The following is a 24,783-nucleotide window of genomic DNA, read 5'->3' as shown; positions in this document are numbered from 1 at the left end:
TGCTATTGCTCCCAACTAATGTATAAACTGGTTAATCCTGAAACATATCCCCCATAGGGTATGTCTTCACAGCACAGTTAGTCTGAGTTATAACTTGTGTTACCCCCCCATGCCCAATTTGACTCCTCTCCACACACAGATCTCTGGCTTGGGTTAAGCGGTGCTAGCTAGCCTGTTGGGAGAATGGGGCTGAAGCTCAAGGGGTGCTGATGCTAGAGCTAGTAATGTGGTGGGGATGCAGCATTATCAGCCAGACCAATAATTCTGTGCTGCTAATCCAATCACTCCGTTTAACTCCAGTGTTTTGCACTGTGGTTGCTCTCACTTGAGCTAGCCTGGCCTGTGTAAAATTGAGCTAACTGTTGCAGTGAAGGCAGGTCCATGGTCACTTCCTTTTTCCTTCATTAGGCAATACTTTTAATCCTTCAACCTCAACTCTAGGCAATATAAATTATCACGTATATGTGGTATTTTAAATTATCAACAGAATCTTGCCATTTTTGGTTTTTTATCCAACTATCCAGTCAGCAAAATATACACCTTGCATATTGTCTCTGATGCTTATTCTTCGATGTAAAAAAATTCAATAAAATCTTATGAGTTACGGATCTGCCATTTTAAAGTGTACCATAAGATTTACGTGTCAGCCTTATCAATTAGAAGGTTACACATCAATCAACCAGATAATGAGGTTTAAAAGAGAAATGGTAGCTCATTACATTGGATGCTGTTTGTTGAATCTAGGTTGTCTCCAAAAAGAGGAAAGTTGTTCATGATCCGTAAATGAAGACTGTAGTTTAAAATTGGTGTGAGGAAAATTTCCTGAAAGATTTGACTTTCCTCAGTTGTTAATAGCAAGATGTTAAAGAAATATCTCTGATTTGCAAATGAATTTTAGGTTTGCAAGATCAAAACTTTTTAGCCCTTTAAGGAGGAAGAGCAGTTGAATAGTCAGGGTATTGGTGGTTCTTTTCTGAACCACATACTGTCTCAGCATGGTGACTTTTCAGACTTGGCATTATATTAACTGTCTGTCAATCCCAAGAACTGTCAACTTCATGGGATTCAAGTGTACATCTAAATCCAGAGGGAAACAGGTTCTGGTTTCAGTCATAAGAGAAATCAAAAACTTTCAGGATCTGATAAGCATTTGATGTTAGCATCTGCCAAGAACAGATGGTTTTTAAGCAGACATCTGTCAAATTATTTGGCAGGGAGTGCTTGGAAAGTGCTGTGTCAAAGGATGGTCAGTTAGCAGAAGATGGCAGGAATTGTAGAATGGCTTCCACAAAAATTCTTTCTGGCAAAAACAAGACAGTAAGGAGAAAAAAAAAAACTTGTTGGGGGAGGGAGAGAAAATATAAGAAATGGAGAAAGGAAGACTGGCTGCAGATTTGGGTCACAGATGGGTCCAAATTGGTAATATTTGGGTCAATAGATGCTGAGTCATGAGAATCCGTAAGTGATATCTAAACCTCTGCAACCATAAAACTGCAAAGTAGCTAATTTTTTGTGCTGAATTGCTTGGAATAACTAAATTGCTAAGATACTTGGGGCTTTATCCATCTCTCACTGAAACAATGGCAAGACTTCCAATTCCCACTGAACTCCACTCTAGTGTCTGTTAGCCAATGACCATGTTTTCGCTGATGTTGGGAATTTAGAGACAGATTTTCTGAGGATCATCCTGTGACTCACTGTACCTCAGAGTAGCGCCCTGTAACCCCAATATTCATCACTCCTATACAGTTGTGATATTTCATACAAAGCAAGTCATGTAAAATATCTCATGAAAGGTCATGATCTGCTGAAACCCATTGTTCTGTCAATATATGTATATCGTTAGTTGTATGAAGTTGAGATTTTGTTGTATGGTTATTGAAATACATTGTGAGTTTGGGAGTTGGCCACTGCTAGTTCTCCAGAGACGACCAAAGAGGTGACCCACACCTTTGTGGGCGTTAAACAACTATTCATCAGCGGGGAGTTGTAAACCAGGGATTTACAATTCTGTAAGCGTTGCACAAGCATCACACAGTGGGGATTGCTCAACTCTGTGACTCATCAAGGTCCACCAGGACATGTGCCTGGAAAATACTAGCCCAGACATGGACTGAGGGTATAAAATAAGGGACAGTGGCATCATGCAATTACCTCTCTCCTCCCCCACCTCCGTTGAAGGCAACAAGAATGCTGTTAAGGCAAAGACTTTGAACTGAGGAGATTGGTCCGAGGCTAAGAAGGAAAATCAGCCTGTGTATTAAGAACTGCAACCTACCTGCAACATCCAGTGGGATGAGAGAAACTGCTTGCTCCCAATACTGCTTAGTCTAATAAGGTTTAGCATTTAGACTGCGTGCTTACATTTTATTTTCTTTGGTATCTATCTCTGACCTTTATGCCTACCACTTATAATCACTTAATCTATATTTCTGTAGTCAAACTTATTTTAATGTTTTATCCTTACCAGTGAGTTTGTCTGAAGTGCTTGGGAAATCTATTCAGGTTACAAATGCTGGTGCATGTCCCTCTCCTTTGACGAAGTGGCAAACTAAGTTTGCACTATTCAAAAGAAGGTCTTAAGCAGTGCAAGATGGTATATTTCTGGGTTGCAAGACTGGGGGCATGGGAGACGCACAGGGAAACACCAGCAAATCGTTCATGAATGGTTTGGAGAGCATTCATGCAACTTAGCTGGGTGTACCTCTGCATGCTGGTGGCTGAATGATAAACCCTTCCAGGCACTGTTCTCACTGGCAAAGCATTGTGAGAGCCAGCCCAGGCTGGAGGGTTAAGGGGGCACAAGCCCCCCGTTTCCAGGCTGTACCCTGGGGATCCCGTCACGCATCTTCAGTTGTGCACTAATCTTGTGTACCTGTTCTTGATCATGCTGCTGAGTACAAATTATACAATTTGTAACTGACTGCATACATGTTGACTTGTATTGATGACTGCAGGCTGCTTGGTTTCTAGTCCTGTGTGGTGTCCTCAGCGCCTATTGACTTTAGTGAGCATTGTGAAAATTGTGTCCTGAGTGTCTACAAGGGCTTTAGAGCTTAAAGCTTCCATTGTCTTCAAGTGTTCAGCACCTTTCAGGCTCAAATTGAATGTACAGGAAGGTGGTGCACAGATTGAGGCGCCTCTGAAAACCTGACTCGGAGCTCATTTAAGTCAATGGAGTCTTTCCTTTGATTTCAGTGGTCTTAGGAGCAGGTCCCTTATGCTTAGATTTACTTGTGCTTCTTAAATATCTACCTGAGGGTATTGCATGACATATTAACTGCTCAGTATAATAATGACTTCAGCTCACCAATACTTCCCAGAATAAGGAGAGAGAAAATTGGATCCTTCAAAACATGGGCAGCTAACTCAGGGCCTAAATCTTAACATATAATTCTAGTCATGATCTTTTTTTAAGGCCTGAAAGCAAAGACATTCCCAGAAGGTTGGAGTTACAGGAAGTCCTGCAAGGGATTTAGGATAATTCATAACCAGCTTCTCTGTAGCATAGAAGACCATGGGATTGCTTTTGCCAAAAAAAGTCATTGGACATTTCTGTAATATATTTAACGTTTGGCAATGTTGAAGGCTATATCCAAACTATGCCTGGGGTGAATCCTGGCCCCAGTGACCTCAATGGCAAAACTCCCATAAACGTCAATGGAACCTGGACTTGTAATATTTAACATCTTATTTCACAGATAAACCATACCTAGTTTTACTAATAACACTGATATCCTGTATTTAACTTCACTCTCCATCTGGCGAGCTGGAGTTACACTGAAGCAATGGCCATAAGAAAGGTTGAAAACACACATGCAAACATATTGAGGATCCTTTGGAAACTAGGAAGCATTATACAGTTTGTATTAGAACAAAATATAATGATGTTCAGGAGTAAAGACACCGGGACTAAAACACAGTATCCGAGAAAGGAGGAGACTTATGATGTCTCTCCTGGAGACTGTACTTCCTAGAGCAATGAGGAAAACACTGTGGATAGTTGACACTAAGGTAATTTCTGCATCTTTCCAGCTTGGCTCTGACAACCTGTACAAACGTAAACTCTCTCTCCTCCTTTCAAGCCATAAAGCCCCCCAAAGGAAACGAGGCTTACTAGGCCTCTCTCCTCCTTTCATCAGATGTATTTGTTGTGTCAGAAGTGCCAGAATATTTTACTGTTTCACGTGGATTCTGAACTCTTACCAGAACAATTGCAAAGGACAAAACTGAACATATTCTTACTTACCTTGCATTCTATTCATGAGTGTTCCATGGGCTTCCTCCAGAGCAGATGTTCTTCAGCAGAGGAAACATTACCTTGATTCTGCACAGCATTTTGAGTCTTCAACTCGCCTCAACTCTCAGTTTCCATTTAACGGGCTGGGAGGAATTGAAGACTGAAAATGACATACAGGGCAATCAAATTCTGCTTTTCTGAGATGACATAGTCCTGACACTGGTGTCTGCTGTGTATGGCTCTACCTAGAATTTTTATGGGAAGAAAATAATGGTGAAGACCGCAGAAGAGAGATTTGTTTATACTGAAGAAAATATTTTCGGGTGCTATAAATAACTTGGTCTGTGACAGTAATTAGGAATTGCAGCATGTTTGCATGATTTAAGTCTTCAAAAAATTGCATCAGAAGGTGAATGTAGAAGATGAGTTTTCAGGAAGTAACAAATTTAAAGATTTGCCAGATGAATGGTAATATTTACATGATCTTTTTTGAAGTCCAAATCTTCTTCTTCCAACTGACTTTTTTTCTCTCTCTCAACCTACTGTGTGAGCTGTAGTTGTGTGGCACAAGAGAGGCAGTCAGGAAATTGCTATGGTACTAATCCATCTATTGCCAATTAACATTCATTTTCTCAAAGTTGTCATTTTGCATAACCAAGTTTTTTATATACTCCAAACAGCACCTAAATTCTTTGACCATGAATCTGTATTTGTTCGTTTGTTAGAGATTTGAATAATGACTTGTTAACACAGTTCACCAAGGCCATTGTCCTGTACCTGTGTCATGCAGAGCAGCAGTGCCACGAGCCCACGTCCGTATTATACGGGCAGGATGAAATACACCACTGTGTGGAGAGCCAGCATGCATCCCAGGCACCACTCATGTCCGACTTACGCCCTCAACATAGGGCTAAAGCCTTGCTCTGGGCATGTGCTAGGAGTGAATTTCATCTGCAGTGAAAGTCTCTAATATGAATTCTAGCAACTCATATTACTGACTGAGAAAGCAGATGCTGTGTATTTTATCTGCTTATTTTGCAATATGCTACAGCTGCAACGCAATTTTAAGATAGTGTCGAAGTGTGGTAAGCAAGCCCAAGAAAACTTGGGAAAGCTTGAAAAGCCAGTGATCTCCCCTCCATAAGACTCAGGATTGAATGCCTGGTGTGAGCTAAAATGGATAGATTTCCATTCAAAGATTCATTGCATGAGGCCAGTGGGATACCAGTTGGGGAGAAAAAAGAACTGAGCCTAGAATTAATAATCTCTGTCACTTATGTTTTTAATTGGAGAGTGTCATCTATTGTTTTTTTAACAGGTGTTCATCATCCTACCATCCAGGCACTAAGCAAAGTTTTTTCTGAACAAAAGTTTAGAAATAGCAATAAATTCTTCAAGAGGGTGGGGGCAAACTTGTCACTGGTGGCACTGATGCATTTACAGAGCATCTTTGCATTCACTTCTTTGGGGTTTCGATCAGGCCTCTAATCACTCAGTAAAATGCTATTGTATTTCAGCTTGAATGCACACCTGTTTTTTTCCCCCCTAAGTGCCTTGTCTATGCACTGGATGTCCTTGTAGAAACCAAATATCTGCGAAGAATGAACTCCCTTTTATTACTTAGGTAGCAAAGGACCTGAGCATGCAGCCCCACACACTGATTAGACTTCAGCAGGAGAACTCCCACTGAAGTTTTGCCTGAATAAGAACATCAGGATAGAGGTTCCAGATGAATGATCAGTAGGAAAATACACATAATTAATGCAAAAATCAAAGCTGTTGGTGTTTGTTACCATAGTAGTCCCTCCAGTTTGTCAAACCCACTTGTTACATTTGTATTAGAACTAGATCAGGGGTTCTCAAACTTCATTGCACCGCAACCCTCTTCTGACAACAAAAATTACTACATGACCCCAGGAGAGGGGAATGAAGCGTGACATCAGGGCACGCATTTTCAAAAAGGGCCCACTGATTTTTGTGTGCCTCAGTCTTGAATTTGGCCTTGGTGGGAGCTGTGTTATCAGTGTTGGGGGATGGGCAGGAGAAATCAACCCATGGGAAAGCACCAAAAATATATAGCCCCTAACATCAATGGACGTGTTCAAAAATGCGTGTTGGATAGGCTACTACCCAGCTAATCTAATAATTCAGTGGCTGCTGGTTGTGCCTACTAGACTTAAGGTTCCAAAACAGTTCTTGTCATAATGCACTGTGCAAGCATGCTCATCACTTTCTGAAACCTCTGATCTTTTGGAGTTGAAATGTCCCATGCTTTGTCTCCCTAAAATAATTTGAGGGGGAGGGAGCCGGTGGTAGGAGATGATGGAATTTGGTCAAAATCCTACCAGTCAGATTTGAGTTATTTGAAAATGAAGACTCTTTTCTCAGAGTGTAAAAAAGACATTCTAGTAACTTGTTTTTAAAACAGGACTCCAGTAAAAATGGCTGAAGCCTGGCACTTTAAATGAAGCAAGGGCCTGATGGAAATCAGTGGGAATCTTCACGTTGAATGTAATGGGTACTGATGAGGCCCTATAATCCTTATCAATGTGAGAGAAGGGAGTATACAAAGACTCTTCCCCCACTTTGGGCTGGGCACAGGGGTCAACCATAATATGGGTGGGAGTTCCATGTCTGACAATGGATAATGCTGGCAGTAACTCTCTCCTCCCGAGAGAGAGAAACAGCATGCGGGGCAAGCCAGCAGACTAAAGAAGGGGTTGCTCTTCGGGCCCTATTTGAGACAGAGAGCATGTTCAATTCTGGATGAGTCCTCAAATATTCCTCTTTGGGGATCCGACAGCAGCATGGGTCCTGCTTGCCTCCATCCAGTGCAGGCTGGAAATGCTGCTGTTGCTGGAGTCTCCTGTTGCGGTCAATGTATCAGGGTAATTTTTTTTGTGTGTCATCTTTTGTGAATGTAAATGAGGGATCCGCAGATATGTCTGCATATTGGGCGGACATGGCCATATGTTTTTGCCACATCCTGCTTTCTTTGCTCACACTTTTTGGCTTGTTCTGTTGGTCTGTTCTCAGTGGCTTCAGATGCAGACCAACAAGATCACTACCAGCCTGATCTGTCAGCAGCAGCAGCTTTAGATGAGCCTTGATGAGTGTCCTTGTGTCATCTTTGTTGGCCTCCCAGTGTATGTGCTACCATTTTCAGCAGTCTTTAAAATATGGGAAGTTGCATGTCATCCATATGTGCAAGGTGACAAGTCCAGCAAAGTTGGTCCTGTATGATTAGGGATTCAACCCTAGTCATGTAGCACTGTGCCAAGACTACAGTGTTTGCTAGCCTGTCCAACCACTTGAAGGTGCAGATAAGACTCAGACAGCACATATGAAAATGCCTTAGTTGCTTTAGTTGCCTGCTGTAGCGTGTCCATGTGACAAAGTCAACCATAGATAGACCTGACTTTAGAAATGTGCTGTCATTTCATCGTTGATCCCGGCATTCGTAAACAAGCTGTGGCTTATTTTTCTACCACATTAAGCAGTGTGTCATCAGCTGCGATTTCCAAACAGGCTGATAAAGCACTTCGGTTTTCTTGAGGCTGACAAATAGCTTTGCTGATCTAGAAAAACAGTTAGATGCTGCATGTCTTCAATGGCATGTGCTAAGAGTACACACTCAACAGGAAAAATCAACTCCCTGATGAGCAACGAAGAATCCAACGAATCGTCCTTTGTATCCGATGAAGAGGGTATTCACCCACGAAAGCTTATGCTCCAATACGTCTGTTAGTCTATAACGTGCCACAGGACTCTGCCGCTTTTACAGATCCAGACTAACACGGCAACCCCTCTGATACCTGTTCAGTAAGTTGATCTTCTTAGTGCAAGCACAAAGATGCTGGAGATTGAAGGTGTTAACATATGTGCAGAATTGCATGTGAATACCCTGGTTACAGTCTTTGAAGGAATCGAGCAGCATAGCACCAAAGAGAATGCTAAATAGCATAGGTGCGAGCACACAACCCAGCTTAATGCCATTTGGACAGAGGGTCTGATGAAGCACCATTTTCCAGCACTCTAGCCAGCATGTCATCCTGGACAGAGCTCACAATGGTGATGAATTTGTGCAGGTGCCCAACTTAGTGCTAGATCCTCAAGAGATCCTTTCAACTAACAGTGTCAAAGTCCTTTTGCCAGGTCTATAAATACCATATAGAGGTCACAGTTTTGTTCACAGCACTTTTTTTCCTGTATTTGGAGAGCAGCAACATAGCACATCCGCTAATCCACGTTATGCGCAAAAGCTACGCTGAGTCTGAGATGATATTGGTGATGGTGGACAGTCTTTTGAGAAGAACTTGACATGTGTCCTGCTCAGCAATGGAAAGAAGCAAGGTACAATGGTGGTTGCCACAGACTGCTTGGTCACTTTTTGTATTTGTATACATGGACAACTGAGACCTTCTTGAAGTCTGGAGGCATAATGTCCTGCTCCCAGATGATGGTGAATTACAAGAGGATTCGAGACTTGTGATTGTAACCATGCATGTAGACTCCTGGCAGGGAATCCAAGCCACTGTCTAGCCCTTACTGTGGTATTAATGTCCTTTTGTTCATTACAACATGCCTTACCCTGAAGCACTGTATGGGACTGACTGAGAAAGGAGGACTCTCTCTCCCAAGGGCAGGCAAAGGTGTCAAAATAGCTGCCTTACACATTACTAGAAAGTGTTAATAAGCTTTGTTTAGTTAAAGTCTCTATAGTGCCTACCTAAGCACCAAGTGTTGGCAATTCTAATGCTTATCACAAATATCTCATGGTGATTGGTTTGTGGGTGGAGAGAAGAGTGGGGTGCCGGTAGAAGCAGAGATCTGGAACTTGATCTTTGTAGCATGCAGAACATTTTTAACTGACTTCTTTTTTTGTAAATCTGATATGTATTTTCAAAGAAGGATTTGGGGTGGAACAATCTTCCAAGTTTCCCTTATTTGTCCCTTCCTGGATTTGGACCTCAGTGAGAAAATATTATATTTGGGGCCAGATTCTCAGCTGCTGTAAGTTGGCATCATTCCGCTGAAGTCAATGGGACTACCAAAGATGATCTTTCCCTTAAGTCATAAAGCTGTAGGAACGTTGTAATCGAAATATAGTTGAGCTAAAGGCTCTCTTGCAGTCTCTATCCTGGACATGTTTTATGTGTTGGGAACTTTTGTCTTCCCCTCTCTTTTCCTGGTGAGATGAACCAATTGAGAAGAATATGGCATGGGCAATTTAACCATAGTCAGAGTAACTCTTATATTCTGGGCTGGTGAAAAAGGCAAGCAGAAATGCAACTACAGCTTACACACTGAGCTTCAGCTCCAAAATTTTACAAAATAGTTCAAAATTCCCCTCACTCTTTCCAGCTTTACCAAATTCTTCTCAGCACAGGATCCTGAACAACCTTCTTCAGTACTATAGCAGGCCCCTTACCCTCCAAGAGTAATGTGATATCCTTGCCCTTGATGATCTTCCACTCAAGAGGTGGTAAGTGACTTAGGTGTGAGGCATTCTTCCTGTGGGACTCTGGTTGGTTTCCAAGGTCAAATCTGTGGGGGAGCCACAGGTCGAGACTTCCCAGAATGGAAGGAAAACCCAAGAACTAAACCCTAATTTTGCTTTCAGAAAAGGCAGGAGGGCCAAAGGGAGTGGGGGATATATCTATTTTCACTTTTAGCCATTTGAAATGTTCCTAATATAATGCATGTTATGTGGAAGAAATACCTTAAACATAAGGAATCAAGGCCTAGATACTCAAAGATATTTAGGCACCAAAATCCCACTGAAATCTACCTTTGAGGATGCAGCCCCAAGTAATCTGAAGAGCCCATGCAGAGTGACTTACTGGGGAAGGAATTCCTGATGCTACATGAGAACTGGATTTGTTTGGTTTGTGATGTCTTGGGAAATGTAAAGGAAAGCAAGGAGATTGAAACATGAGTTTGCAATGATTCTGGCGGCTTTTTCTTAAACGTGGCCTTTCTCCACTTCACTAAAATCTGCATGCTAAGAAAGAAAACTCATCTAAGTGCTGTAGTCTAACTGAACTTTTCTGTAGCCCCCATCAGTTTAGTACCTGTGTGCTGTAATGTATAGAAATAATGACCATCCTGCCTGCTATTACTGCAGTCTATAGAGCTCTCTGGGATCTGCATCCCATCAGAACAATCAGCCAAGTCAAAATAGTAAATCCTCCAGGGTTCTTTTTGAACATAGATATTTGGCATTCATTTTCAAACCATGCCTTTTTGCTTTTTTTTTTTTTTTTTGTCTGTGCTGAAAGCTGACCGAGCCTGTGTTTGCAGGTTAGGGCCTTGGATTGCAAGCCTGTGTTCTCCTATGTAGGTGAAGAGCCTCGCACAATTTAGGGGGCTGTAGTATATGGTAACTAATCATTGTGTTTAAGACCTCTAATATCTGAGCAAGTTAATTTCCAAGTTATTCCATATGTCCCAGATTCCAGAAACGCATCTTGTTCCACTTCCAGCCAATGATACCACCAGATGTATCACGTTTTTCCTTCCTACCAGTTACCTAAACCCAACAGCCAAAGAGAACTAGCTCCTAGCTGTGGACATCTAGCTCTTTGTGATGAATGCACACAGATACCTGTGGAAACCTCTAACTGCCTGCCTCAGCCAAGAACCCTTTGCTCAAACCTCAGTATCTGAACAACACGTGATTGATCTATGCTCTGAGGTAAGTACATGTACTTACATCATTGCCTTCTACTAAACAACCCGTGTTATGCTATGAGATGAATTATGTCCCCTGCCTACACTCTAAAATCTGAAAATAAAATTTATGCTTTACAACTTCAGGAAGTTTTGCTGCTTCCCACAATAAAATCTCTAGGTTAGTGACTTGCTGTAATGTGAAGACCTTGTTTCTTCCTGATTGTTGCTATTATTTCACCCAAGCATCAGTTTTAACTCCATTTGTTAAATGCTTTTGTTAAAGTCAGTAAGTACTGAATGCAAAAAAGGGCAGAGGAATTTTCCTCCCACTGAATCACTACCGGGGGAAAATTATGGTATAACAGTAACACATGAATTTTGAAATTCTGCTCCCATGCTGTAAAAGGAAACCAGAGATGAATATCTGACCTCATTAAACATGGGAGTTCAGGTCAGGAATTGTTTCTAATCTCATTTTGTTAAGATTGTTTAAAAAGATGTTATGTATGTCTTTCAAATTAAATCCTCAAATGCATTAATCCTAAATCCCAAATACTTGTTGCTATAGCTGAGAAACAAGCACCTCTGTCATCTTCCCATGCTCACATGATTGCGAAATGCATGGATAAGATATGCCTTCCTGCTGTAGTTAAGTTTAATAACTTGTTCAGGATAAATGGAGCAGTGGTGGAGCAATTACCTCTGAAAGAAGCAAACTGAAGTAAAACAGGTCATGAGCAGGAACAGACACACTGTACAGCTGCTCCATTATCAATTTCAGTGCAATTGAGATTTTGTTTTATAACTATCCTGTCCTGCAAAGAGAGACCATTAACAAGCGAATTTGAAGGGTCCCTGTCAGACTTGATAAAGGGTCTGTTGTCAGATCCCTAGTAGAAGATAACAGTCACTCCCTAAGCCTTTCCTGCCAAGTCTGGGGGATGTGAATCAGGCAGGGAAGAGTTAAATATCTGGGGAGCAGATGTAGGGAGAGCTGTTCCTTTCTTTGGCAATCCTATAAAGTGAACAGAACAAAGGAGTCGCCAGTCTGGGCGGGGAGAGATCGGATTACATTTAGGAAAGCAGAAGGATAATTTTCCTCTGGGTCTTCTCTGTACTCTGAAAAAGGGAGGGGAGGGGGTGTTAGAGTTTATGGGTTTGACTATCCACTTTCTTCTCCCTTATTTAATCACTTACCACATGGGCAGAAGGAATATACCATGCTCCCAGCCTGATATGCTAATGCAAACCATTATAAGTGCAAGGCTCTGCTCTGCTCTAGCTGTGTGCTGCTTGTATGCCAGAGGAGGGGAAGTCAACTCTGATACTACTTACAACCATATCTTCATCTTAAGAAAGATTCATGCCTGGGTATTAGGCTCATTTAAATCTTCGGATTTATTCCATATTCTAAAAATTGGCAATAATTAAACAATTTTGGGCAATCATAAATTATTCCTCCTGTAAGACTAACACAAACTAAAATATTGCGCTGAATGTGCTTGTTATAATAATACAGGGCGATTTTCTTAAAGCAAGAAGGGGAGATATGATTAAAAGGACCAGAATGGGAGGAAAAGCCCAGGGCCCAGATCTTCAGGTACGCTGATTTACATCTGAGCATCTAGCCTCAGGGATTTCTACTTATAATGGAAAACCTGCTGAAATGCTCTCCCTGGGGTAGGGTGACCAGATGTCCCGATTTTATAGGGACAGTCCTGATATTTGGGGCTTTTTCTTATATAGGTGCCTATTACCCCCTCATCTCCTGTCCCGATTTTTCACACTTGCTATCTGGTCATTCTACCCTGGGGCAGTATGTACAGTATCCCTACGACTGGCTATATATATTTGGCTGGTTATTTTCATATGTTAGATACCTTGTTCATTTCACAGTAACCTCACAAAGTGCACTGACGACATACGTATAAACTCCCCAGTGAAATGCTAAACAGCGGGGAAGAAACAGAGATTTGTTAGTAGTTTCTGTAGGATTGGTCCAGGCACAATGGACACCAGTTTAACTTTGTTACCATATTGCACTGCCCACTGTTGGGTCACATCATCCTAATACAAAAGAAGAATGAGCAAAAGAGATAAAAATGACTCTGGAGCACTGGGGAGAGCGGCAGCACTGTGTGACTGCTGTGCAACGGTATCTTAAATGCTGTTTAACCACTGACATGGATTATTTGGCCTAGACACAGTACCGCTCACCAGTCCTGGAGCCGCAAGAATAACAAAACAGCTTTACTCCATTTCTAATCTTTAGTTTTAAGCCATTCTCAACAGAATGGCTTTAGGCATTTTGAGGCCTCCTTACTCAGGACTCCTACCTCCATCTCATGCACCTGCCAGGACCGATAAAGATTGAATGGGACCATTCTTTTCCCCAAACTGACACAGCAATTTAATGCCGCTCACGTGAATCCCCAGGGGAGGAAGGGAAGAACTTTTGCTAGGAGGATGTGGCATAGGCTGGAGGTGGTATGTAAGTTTGGCTTAAACTCAAGCAGAGTGGCCTCAACGTCTGTCCACCTCAAGATACCACTGTCTCTACAGTCCTAGACTGCTCTGATCCAAACTAAATAATCTTCTCCTAAATGACAAGGAAATGCTTCATAGGGAGAAAACTTGACTTTTTTTTTATTGAATGGCAGCAGCCCAGATTAGCTAAACTATCAGCTGCCCATTACAGGTCTGTTGATCAAGACACTGCAGATGTCACAGAGTGCCCAGATATATATGCTCAAGCAACTATGAAAGTGTGCATGAAGACCTCATAGTGTTCTGGCCATAGTTGAGGACTGTAAACACCAGTGAGTACAGCTGGCCAGAGGATGACAATTCTGTTTCGTGACAATTTTTGAGGTTTCAGAATTAGTTTTTGTTCTGCATGGGCATGAAAATAAAACCATTTGAATATTTTTGCAGGAGTGGGTCGATGCGGTCCTGCGATGAAGAGTGCCCAGTTCAAGCCCCCATTCTGCCAGATTTGGAGCAGAGTTTTTCATCCTCCATTACTCCAAATCAGGCCGTATGGGGACTTAATCCTGAGTTTCCCACATTTTAGGCCAGGACCCTAACCACCCAGCTATAGACAAAGTCTCTTTATGACCCAAAAATCTTCCTGATAAAAATTTTATGGAAAGAGATTTGTTTCTGTGAAATGTTTTGCTTGTGGTGAAAAAGTTCCTATCAGGTCTACCAAAGAGAGTGAGGAACTATTTAAGATGGCCTATGAGAGGGTGACACGATATAATGGATAACATTAAGGGAAAAATTAAGATGATTATCAATAAGTCTCCTGACAATGAGACCTAGCTGGCTGTGGAATACTTTCCTAAGGTAAGTGGTGGAAGTTCCATCACTTGGGAAACATAAAACCTAGACTGATCAAGACACCAGAAAATGTACTGTAAGAAACTATCTTTTATTGCCATAGAGATGGGAGAGATTACCAACAGGTGCTTTGCTTCTCTAATACTTACTTGATTTGTTTCTAGGAAGAGAATATACAGAGCACAGCCCAACCCTTTCGTGGAACTCAAGGACAAAGGAAAATGTTAGCTCCTCAGGGGTAACAACCACGTCTATAAAAAGAAAAGGAGTACTTGTGGCACCTTAGAGACTAACAAATTTATTATAAGTCTCTAAGGTGCCACAAGTACTCCTTTTCTTTTTGCGAATACAGACTAACATGGCTGCTGCTCTGAAACCAACCACATCTATGTACACATGGGGTAGCTGGAAAATACTCTACATAAAATGGAGGGATTGCTCTAATAGGCTGCCTCCTAGGACTTGCGTCTTTAAATTATTTAACCTGGTGATGCATTTCCCTTGAATGCTCATCAGCACACATCTGGCTGCTCTCTGAAGAGGACAGCTCTCTTGTTATGGTTTCAACAAAGTTTTTTTTTTTTTTTTTTTTTAAAAATTGCAATTGAGAGAGGCAGGCTACATGTGACATGTAAAGCTCCAGACACAATTCTACACACAAGGTATACCACCCTCCCAAAGCAAGATATCCTATTATTCAAAAACAAGCCCATATTCTTCAGGAAATGACTCACAGATTTTACTACAGTGGGGCTATGAGTCATAATTAAAATATCTGACCCAACTGGCTGATCCTTAATGATCCCCCTCTCCCCCAAGCATGTGATGCAGAAGACATAACACCACTTCAGTCACAAAAGTTCACGATGAAATCAAAGAGCTTGATTTTCATTTATACTAAGGCCCTTTTACATCCCTCCAGCATCCAAAGGGACCGCAAAGTAAATGTAACTTGCACTCAATTTAAGCCCCTTTTTACACTGCCCGAGTGGTGTGAGTGAGAATCAGGCTCCAGAATTTTAGAATGAAGGTGCTATTTTGGTTCTGAAGCTACAGTGTCTTCCAAGCAGCGTATTGGATGGGACAGGAATTCTAACACTTCCAGAACTCTGACAGATAAAGGTAACAGTTTAACATGTCTTCCGTTGTTGTTGTTGTAGCCATCTTGGTCCCAGGATATTAATGAGACAGGGTGTGTGAGGTAATATCTTTTATGGGCCAAACTTTTATTGGTGAAAGAGACAAGCTTTTGAGCTTCCGCAGAGCTCTTCTTCATGTCTGGGAAAGCTGAGTTACCTATCTTCTGTCTGTAATGTAAGAGTGAGTCAAGTGAACAAAATACCCTACAGGCTTTGGCTTCTAAATACCTGAATATTGTCTCCTATGATTTTCATCATGTTCAATTCACTTGCTAAAAGGAATCTCAGTGAGCAATTAAGTAGTGTGATGGGGTGTGAGATGAGCATAAACTTGGGAAGTGTGCATATGACTCCTTGCCAGGGAAAAGTTTCTCAGCAAAGCACATCTTTCCTCTTTTATTCGTCCTAATGCAGTCCAAATCTTAGTACTTTGTTGCTGTCTTTTAACTCCCACACCAATGCCCTTTTACGTTGTCTAGTTTCATAGATTCATAGATATTTAGGTCAGAAGAGACCATTACGATCATCTAGTCTGACCTCCTGCACAATGCAGGCCACAGAATTTCACCAACCACTCCTACAAAAAAAAACCCTCATACCTATATCTGTGCTATTGAAGTCCTCAAATCGTAGTTTAAAGACTTCAAGGAGCAGAGAATCCTCCAGCAAGTGACCCATGTTCCATGCTACAGAGGAAGGCAAAAAACCTCCAGGGCCTCTTCCAATCTGCCCTGGAGGAAAATTCCTTCCCGACCCCAAATATGGCGATAAGCTAAACCCTGAGCATATGGGCAAGATTCATCAGCCAGATACTACAGAAAATTCTTTCCTGGGTAACTTGGATCTCGCCCCATCTAATAGCCCATCACAGGCCATTGGGCCTATTTAATATTTCATTACCAAAACCATGTTATCCCATCATACCATCTCCTCCATAAACTTATCGAGTTTAATCTTAAAGCTAGATAGATCTTTTGCCCCCACTGCTTCCCTTGGAAGGCTATTCCAAAACTTCACTCCTCTGAAGGTTAAAAAACCTTCGTCTAAATTTCCTAGTGGCCAGTTTATATCCATTTGTGTCCACATTGGTACTGAGTTTAAATAATTCCTCTCCCCCTCTGGTATTTATCCCTCTGATATATTTATAGAGAGCAATCATATCTCCCCTCAACCTTCTTTTAGTTAGGCTAAACAAGCCAAGCTCCCTGAGTCTCCTTTCATAAGACAAGTTTTCCATTCCTCAGATCATCCTAGTAGCCCTTCTCTGTACCTGTTCCAGTTTGAATTCATCCTTCTTAAACATGGGAGACCAGAACTGCACACAGTATTCCAGGTGAGGTCTCACCAGTGCCTTGTATAACGGTACTAAAACCTCCTTATCCCTACTGGAAATACCTCTCCTGATGCATCCCAAGACCACATTAGCTTTTTTCACAGCCATATCACATTGGCAGCTCATAGTCATCCTATGATCAACCAATACTCCAAGGTCCTTTTCCTCCTCCGTTACTTCTAATTGATGCGTCCCTAGCTTATAACTAAAATTCTTCTTATTAATCCCTAAATGCATGACCTTACACCTCTCACTATTAAATTTCATCCTATTATTATTACTCCACTTTACAAGGTCATCCAGATCCTCCTGTAGGGTATCCCTGTCCTTCTCTAAATTGGCAATACCTCCCAGCTTTGTATCATCCACAAACTTTATTAGCGCACACCCACTTCTTGTGCCAAGGTCAGTAATAAAAAGATTGGTCCCAAAACCGATCCTTGAGGAACTCCACTGGTAACCTCCCTCCAGCCTGACAGTTCACCTTTCAATAGGACCCGTTGTAGTCTCCCCTTTAACCAATTCCTTATCCACCTTTCAATTTTCCTATTGATCCCCATCTTATCCAATTTAACTAATAATTCCCCATGTGGCACGGTATCAAATGCCTTACTAAAATCCAGGTAAATTAGATCCACTGTGTTTCCTTTGTCTAAAACATCTGTTACTTTCTCAAAGAAGGAGATCAGGTTGGTTTGGCACGATCTACCTTTTGTAAAACCATGTTGTATTTTGTCCCATTTACCATTGACTTCAATGTCCTTAACTACCTTCTCCTTCAAAATTTTTTCCAAGACCTTGCATGCTACAGATGTTAAACTAATAGGCCTATAACTACCTGGATCACTTTTTTCCCTTTCTTAAAAATAGGAACTATGTTAGCAATTCTCCATTCATATGGTACAACCCCTGAGTTTACAGATTCATTAAAAATTCTTGCTAATGGGCTTGCAATTTCTTGTGCCAATTCCTTTAATATTCTTGGATGAAGATTATCCGGGCCCCCCGATTTAGTCCCATTAAGCTGTTTGAGTTTCGCTTCTACCTCAAATATGGTGATGTCTACCTCCATATCCTCATTCCCATTTGTCATGCTACCATTATCCCTAAGATCCTCTTTAGTCTTATTAAAGACTGAGGCAAAGTATTTGTTTTAGATATTGGGCCCTGCCTAGACTATCCTTGACCTCCACTCCATCCTCAGTGTTTAGCGGTCCCACTTCTTTCTTTGTTTTCTTCTTATTTATATGACTATAGAACCTTTTACTATTGGTTTTAATTCCCTTTGCAAGGTCCAACTCTACTTGACTTTTAGCCTGTCTCACTTTATCCCTACATGTTCTGACCTCAATAAGGTAGCTTTCCTTGCTGATCCCTCCCTTCTTCCACTCCCTACATGCTTTCTGCTTTTTCTTAATCACCTCTCTGAGATGCTTTCTCATCCAGCTTGGTCTACAACTCCTGCCTGATTTTTTTCCCCTTACTTGGGATGCAGGCTTCCGATAGCTTCTGCAGCTTTGATTTAAAATAATCCCAGGCCTCCTCTACCTTTAGATCCATAAATTCTTCAGTCCAATCCACTTCCCTAACTAATTTCCTTAATTTTTGAAAGTCAGCCCTTTTGAAATCAAAAACCCTAGCTGCAGATTTATTTTTATTAATCCTTCCATTCAGTTTGAACTGAATTAGCTCATGATCACTTGAGCCAAGATTATCCCTTACAACCATTTCTTCTATGAGGTCCTCACTACTCACCAAAACCAAATCTAAATGGCATCCCCTCTAGTCGGTTCAGCAACTACTTGCTGAAGGAATCCATCAGCTATCGCATCTAGGAAAATCTGAGCCCTATTATTATTACTAGCACTCGTCCTCCAGTCTATATCTGGGAAGTTAGTCTCCCATGATCACACAGTTTCCATTAGTATTTACTTTATTAAAAATATTAAAAAGGGCTCTATCCATATCCAAATTAGATCCCGGCGGTCTATAGCACACCCCAAGCACTATCCCAGGGGAGGCTCTAATAGTTTTCTTCCCCAATTTAATTTTTGCCCAGACGGACTCAGTCACATCCATTTCATTGCTTCTTATTTCTTTACATTCTATCTCCGTCATTGATATGCAGTGCTACTCCACCACCTTTACCTTTATTTCGGTCTTTCCTAAACAGCACATACCCTTCAATACCTGTAGCCCAGTCATGACTACTGTTCCACCATGTTTCTGTTATCCCTATAATATCTGGTTTCACTTCCTGCACCAGTAGCTCTAGTTCCTCCATTTTGTTACCTAGGCTCCTCGCATTAGTGTGCAAACATCTTAATTTTTGCTGTTTGGCCTCACTCACATTCTGTACCCTGTTAGGCACGGTCATTTTACTACCAGTATAACCCATTAGACTTGTATCTACACTGCCCTTCCTCCTACCCACGGCTGTATCCACTCTTACTTCATTTTCTTTCCTCTCCAATGCTAAATTCTGGCATGGAGATTACCTGGACATCTCCCCCTAATTCCTAGTTTAAAGCTCTCTTAATCAGTTGTGCCAGCCTCCATCCTAGAAGTCTATTTCCTTCCCTACTCAGATGAAGTCCATCCCAAGAGAACTGTCCTCTATCCGTGAATGCCTCCCAGTGGCCATACATCCCAAAGCCCTCCTTATAGCACCACTGCCTAAGCCATCTGTTGATAGTCATAATCTTGTCACACCTTTGCCCTTCTCTAGGAACAGGCAGAATCCCATTAAAGATCACCTGAGCCTCAATTTCCTTAAGCGTCTTCCCCAGCCTAGCATAGTCTCCCTTAATACTTTTCAGCAAGAATCTAGCCGTATCATTTGTTCCCACATGAAGGATAATTAGGGGATTCTTTCCCGCTCCCTTTAGAATCCTTTTCAACCTCAGGTCTACCTCCCGTGTCTTAGCACCTGGAAGACAGCACACCCTCCTATTCTCCGGATCAGCTCTGGTTACAGGCCTATCTATTCTTCTCAGTAAAGAGTCCCCAATCACATAGACCTGTCTTTTCCTAGTGACGGTGCTATTCTCCAGTCTATCCCCTGTTCCCTCTGGCTGCAAGTTCTTTCCATTCCTATTCTCCCTTGTAATCCTCTTTAACCCATCCTGTATCCTCCTGGGGCTCATATTTGGTGTAATCTCCATTAACTCTTCCCCTTTTCCTATAGGACTAGCCGCTCTTCTCTTCTTCCTTGCCCTTCCACCTTCAGTGACTACCTGCTGAGCCCCTTCTTCATTTTCCAACTCTGCATACCTATTCTTGAGCTCTTTCTCCTTCACTAGCCCGTCTTTTCCTCTGCCTGGTTTTTTTAGTCACATGCTTCCACTGACCACTTTCCTCACCCAGTCTCCCCTCAGAATTCCTCAGTCCTGCTTCCATCTGCAAGTCTGAGCTTTTCCCTTCAGATACCTCATGTCTTTGCTCCATAATCTGCTCAAACCCCTTCCTAAACTCTACCAGACTTTCCACCTGCATCTCCAAACCTCGGATCTTTTCCTCCATCAGCTCTATCAGACGGCACTTCATACAGACAAAACTCTTACCAGGTGCTCCCTCCAGGATCATGTACATACCACAGCTTCCACATCCAGTCATCTTCGTTGTGTCTTCCGCTACATGGGTCACTCCCACTGCTACCTCTGTATCTGTCATTGCCTTCCCACCTAAATCCTGTTAATCTGGGAAACACAAACCACACCAAAACACCACCACCCACAGCAAAAAACAAGCACCACGAGACAAACTCCCCTTACAAATTCCCACTCAAATTCCCCTGTTTACAGCTCTGTTTGCTAGCTCCTGTGCCGCTGCAGCTGTCTAGTTGCCTCAGTCTGTTCTGTGAGCTTTTCTTACATTTCATTTTTCCACTTTTATTTGAAAAAAATGACAGCCATATAGATAGAAAATATTTGTGGTAAAATGCACATTCAGTTGGAACTTAGATACTTATAACTATTTGTACCTAAACAATTTTACAGTTTAATTTTACCCCTTTTATCAGAGGGGAAAAATTAAACTGTAAAGTCCAACTTATTGGCTGGCCAGTGTCTTGTACCGCATCAGAAGAACAGAATTATATCCGTTGTTACCATCTGTGATAGATGAAGGGGGTAGGGGGAGGGTTGGCTCCCTTTTATGGACAGCCAGCCAGTTAGCTCTAAGTCTCTATTGGTGGCTGTTCTCTGCTTGCTTTACCCGTAAAGTGCTAAAGTCCCCCAGGCAAAGGAAAGGTAGTGGGCACCTGACCAAAAGAGCCATTGGGAAGGCTAGAACTTTTTTTAAAATGGGGGGGGGGGAGAACTTCCCCTTTGTGTCTGTGCCCTCTGGGAAAGAGGGGAACAGGGAGGAGTTATGCTTGAGAAGCTTTAAGACAGGTATGATCATAGATCCCACCCAGAACTACTTATTTGGAACCCCCAAATGTGTAAGTAGATCAGGAATGTTTACAAAGATGCAATTAGGTTTATTTATGTTTATTTCTTATGGCTAGTGGACTCCTCTGTGCTAACCCCAGATGCTTTTGTTTGCTTGTAACCTTTTAAGCTGAACCCCCCAGGAAAGCTATTTTGGGTGCTTGATTTTTGTTATTGATCTTTTATAATCTAGCAAAAGCCTAAGTTCCAGATGCATTTTCTTTCTTGTTTTTGTTAAAATTTACCTTTTTTAGGAACAAGATTGGATTTTTGCTGTACTAAGAGGTTTGTGCATATGTTGTTTAATTAGCTGGTGCCACCAGCTAACTCCTTTATTTTCTTTCTCAGCAATTCTCCAGAGGGGGCGGTGAAAGGGCTTGAGGGTACCCCACAGGAAGGAATTCCTAAGTGCGCCTTTCTGGGTTCCCAAAAAAAAAGGGATTTTGCATTTGGGTAGTAGCAGCATTTACCAAGCCAAGGTCAGAAGAAAGCTGTAACCTTGGGAGTTTTAATACAAGCCTGGAGTGGCAAGTATTAATTTGTAAAAATCCTTGAGGGTCCCCACCTTCTGCACTCGAAGTGCTAGAGTAGGGAATCAGCCTTGACACCATTTTATAACGCCAGAATAATGGAGAGGTAAATCAGACCCAAAGTATCTAGTCTTTGATGCTCTTGTCAAGTTGTTCCATGCACTTGCTAATCCAGGTCAGTAATAATTCCTCAGGGTTCTGTTTGCTCTTCATTAAATAATGGTAGGTTGTACACACCGCCCTGCATCTATGCAGAACATTCTCTCTCAAAATCAACAAACGCATTCCTAACTTTCAATACATTTTAGGTCACTATGATGGCTCTTCTTCCCCAGTGGGAAAAGCTGTCAGCTGCTTTGGCCTTCCCTCTTTACAGATATTATTAAAATGCAAAATCATTCAGCTCTGTGCTGCATCCCCTTCACAGCAGGATTATTGTTCCAAGAAGGTGGCAAAAAGCTGAATACAACATTCTAGATCAGGCATTTCTGCTTTCAACTGTTAATAGTCACACATTGTGTTCTTTCTTCTCTTACATGCTGATACAATTCTCTGTGATATGGGTACAGGAATTTATGTCGCTAGTAATTTTGGACATTAGTTAATGAGTGAAATTTGTTAAACACTATTTACCTACATCCTGAATGGCCTATATTTTACTACCAAAAAATGCACAGACTCAGTCCTGTTAATATTCAAGATGACTGCATAGACTATAACATTTGTATATAAAGCTACTTCCATCCATCTGTTAAAATCCTCATTCCGCTCCCCTTCATTCCAGCCAGAAATTACTTCTATAAATAAAAATAAACTGAGTTTCTAGTGTTGAAACATTAGTTAAGAAATGTGACTATTATGATTGTTGGGGGGGGAAAAATCAACCTGTTTTCGCATCTATTTAACAGAGCTTGAAATTCAGACTATGTAAAGAAAGACATTGCCAACTTGGTTATGCCGTGTGTATTTCTCCTAAAAGTGTTTTTTGAGCATATTTTGTGATGAAGTTGCACAACTGAAGTTCTCATTGGCTTGCAGGGCCAGGAGTTTTGGAGATTGTGAAGCAGCCAAAAGACAAATAAATACATAATGAGAGCAGTGTTGAAAGAAAAATGCAGTGGAAACAACTAAGTTTGAGTGACATCAGATAAGTAAATGGCTTATGAGCAGGGATTGGGCAGAGTTAAGTGTGTGGGTTAGGGAGAATCTCTTCAAGATAGAGTAGAAGGAGGGGAAAGGCAGTGGATGGGAGTAGTGGATGTGGCGTGGTGGAGGGAGGATAGGAATATTCATTGTTTTGTTTTTAAGGCAGAAGCAACCATTATGATCATTTGAGTCTGACCTCCTGTCTCCATTTTTTACCATTCCATCAATTTGTGTCCTTTGTAAACATTACTAGGATTTTAGCAATGATTTTATATTCCCTTTCACTGTTGTGAAAGAAATCAAACGGCATTGGGCCAAGAGCAGATCTCTGCAGGGCCCCCTTACAAACACCCCACTGGATGATGATGATTTCCTGTTTACAGTTGCTTTTGACGAGGAGCATATGACAGAAGTATGACTGAAGGATTTGAGAGGATGACAAGAAAAGTGAAACGGGAAGGAAAAGGCTGTGGAAGAAGAGTAACCATATCGGTGTGCTCGTCATAATGTGGTGGAGAGCAATGTTCCCTCTAATTTTTGACAAGCCGTGTGAACAAAATATTTCTTCTGTGCAAATTTTTGTGCACACGGTGTTTTGCTGTGTGCGCGGGGGTTAGGATCTCTGCACACGCACAGAGCTCAGAGGGAACAGTAGTGGAGAGTAGGTAGAATGGAAAAGCGTAGGTTCGTTGAGATCTCATATACCTGAGAAAACTTCAGACTGAGGTAGGTTTCTGAGGAATCTGGTGCCAAGCTTGCTGACACAATGATTTCCTCTGTTCAGTCTCTAACTCTTAACTCTCTTTGTTTGGATGGCAAATTATAATTGACTAAGAGAAAGGAAACTTTAGTTGGTTGTCCAGGTAGTTTAATGCTCCAGACTTGCCAGCTTCTTTATTTAGGAAGCTGGTCTCCATGCTCACTACCTTCTGTCACACACACTTTTAATCTGTCCTTGGCATCCTCCTTATTCCCTTGGTGAGTTTCACCATTTGCTTTTGGAGGATTAGAGCTCCATTACTTTTACATTTGGCATATTTTGCATTGTTGAACCAGATCCTCACTGGGTGTAAAATAATGTTGCTATGCAGACTTCAGTGGAGCTACACCTACTGAAGATCTGCTCCATAGCTGTTTTCATTACATGGTTATTCTAAAAATGTCCCTGTTAAAAAGAGAGATTTGTTTCTACAGTGTCCTGACACATACTGCATCAGAACAAACTTTAGGGATATAACTTTACTTACTTGTTTGTTCAAAAATATGTAGATGACCGGATTGTAGACTGTACTACTTTTTGCAAGGACTGACGGAATGATGCTGGCGGACGGCGTAATTAGACCAGGTTTTCCAAAAGTAGCTATCAGGGCCATGATCCCATATGGCAGCCAGCACAGGAGAAAACAAATTACCATCACAACCACCATGATCAGTACACGTTGCTCTCTTGTCCGGCCTATTCCTTTAGTAACACCACTCACCTGAAATAAAGAAAACAGGATTGTGAAAGAAACATTAACAGCATGTATAATTATTAATGCTGAAAATAGGGGACAATATGTCTGAGTTACTTGAACTACTGCATTAGCAGTTGTGACAAGTGGCTGATGCTACTGTAGTGGGTCCTGTGCTTTTCCTTGGTGTGGTGGGTCAGGGTGCCACCCCTTGCCCATATTCTTGGGCGTTGAGGGCTCCGCTGGTGCCCTGGTAGAGGAGAGGTGGGGAGCAGGGAAGGGACCCAGGTCCACCCCCTTACTCCAGGTCATAGCTCCTTCAGCTTCATGGGCTTCTTACCCTCTTTCCCCTTTGGTAGGGTTTCCCTCAGTCTTCTGTGCCAGGGAGTCCCTCTGCTCTGCTTGAGCAGGGTTTCCCTTCCCCTGGTCCTCTGGTTAACAGTGGTACTCCCCTAAACTCTAGTCGGCTCCCCTTCCCTCTCCCTGTCTGT

At 41.9% G+C, this 24,783-nt stretch overlaps 1 protein-coding gene across 1 annotated transcript in view; it reads right to left on the bottom strand.

Annotated features, from left to right (window-relative positions):
- LOC144270458 (pinopsin-like) overlaps nucleotides 1-24,783 on the bottom strand; it is a 152,712-nt gene that overhangs the window by 29,095 nt on the left and 98,834 nt on the right. The window contains exon 3 of the mRNA XM_077826935.1: nucleotides 24,086-24,319. Coding sequence (XP_077683061.1) covers nucleotides 24,086-24,319 — 234 coding nt within the window. The remainder of the gene's footprint in view (nucleotides 1-24,085; nucleotides 24,320-24,783) is intronic.

This window comes from Eretmochelys imbricata, chromosome 9, assembly GCF_965152235.1.
Source record: "Eretmochelys imbricata isolate rEreImb1 chromosome 9, rEreImb1.hap1, whole genome shotgun sequence".
NCBI lineage: Eukaryota > Metazoa > Chordata > Testudines > Cheloniidae > Eretmochelys > Eretmochelys imbricata.
This window is presented reverse-complemented; position numbering and strand designations above follow the sequence as displayed.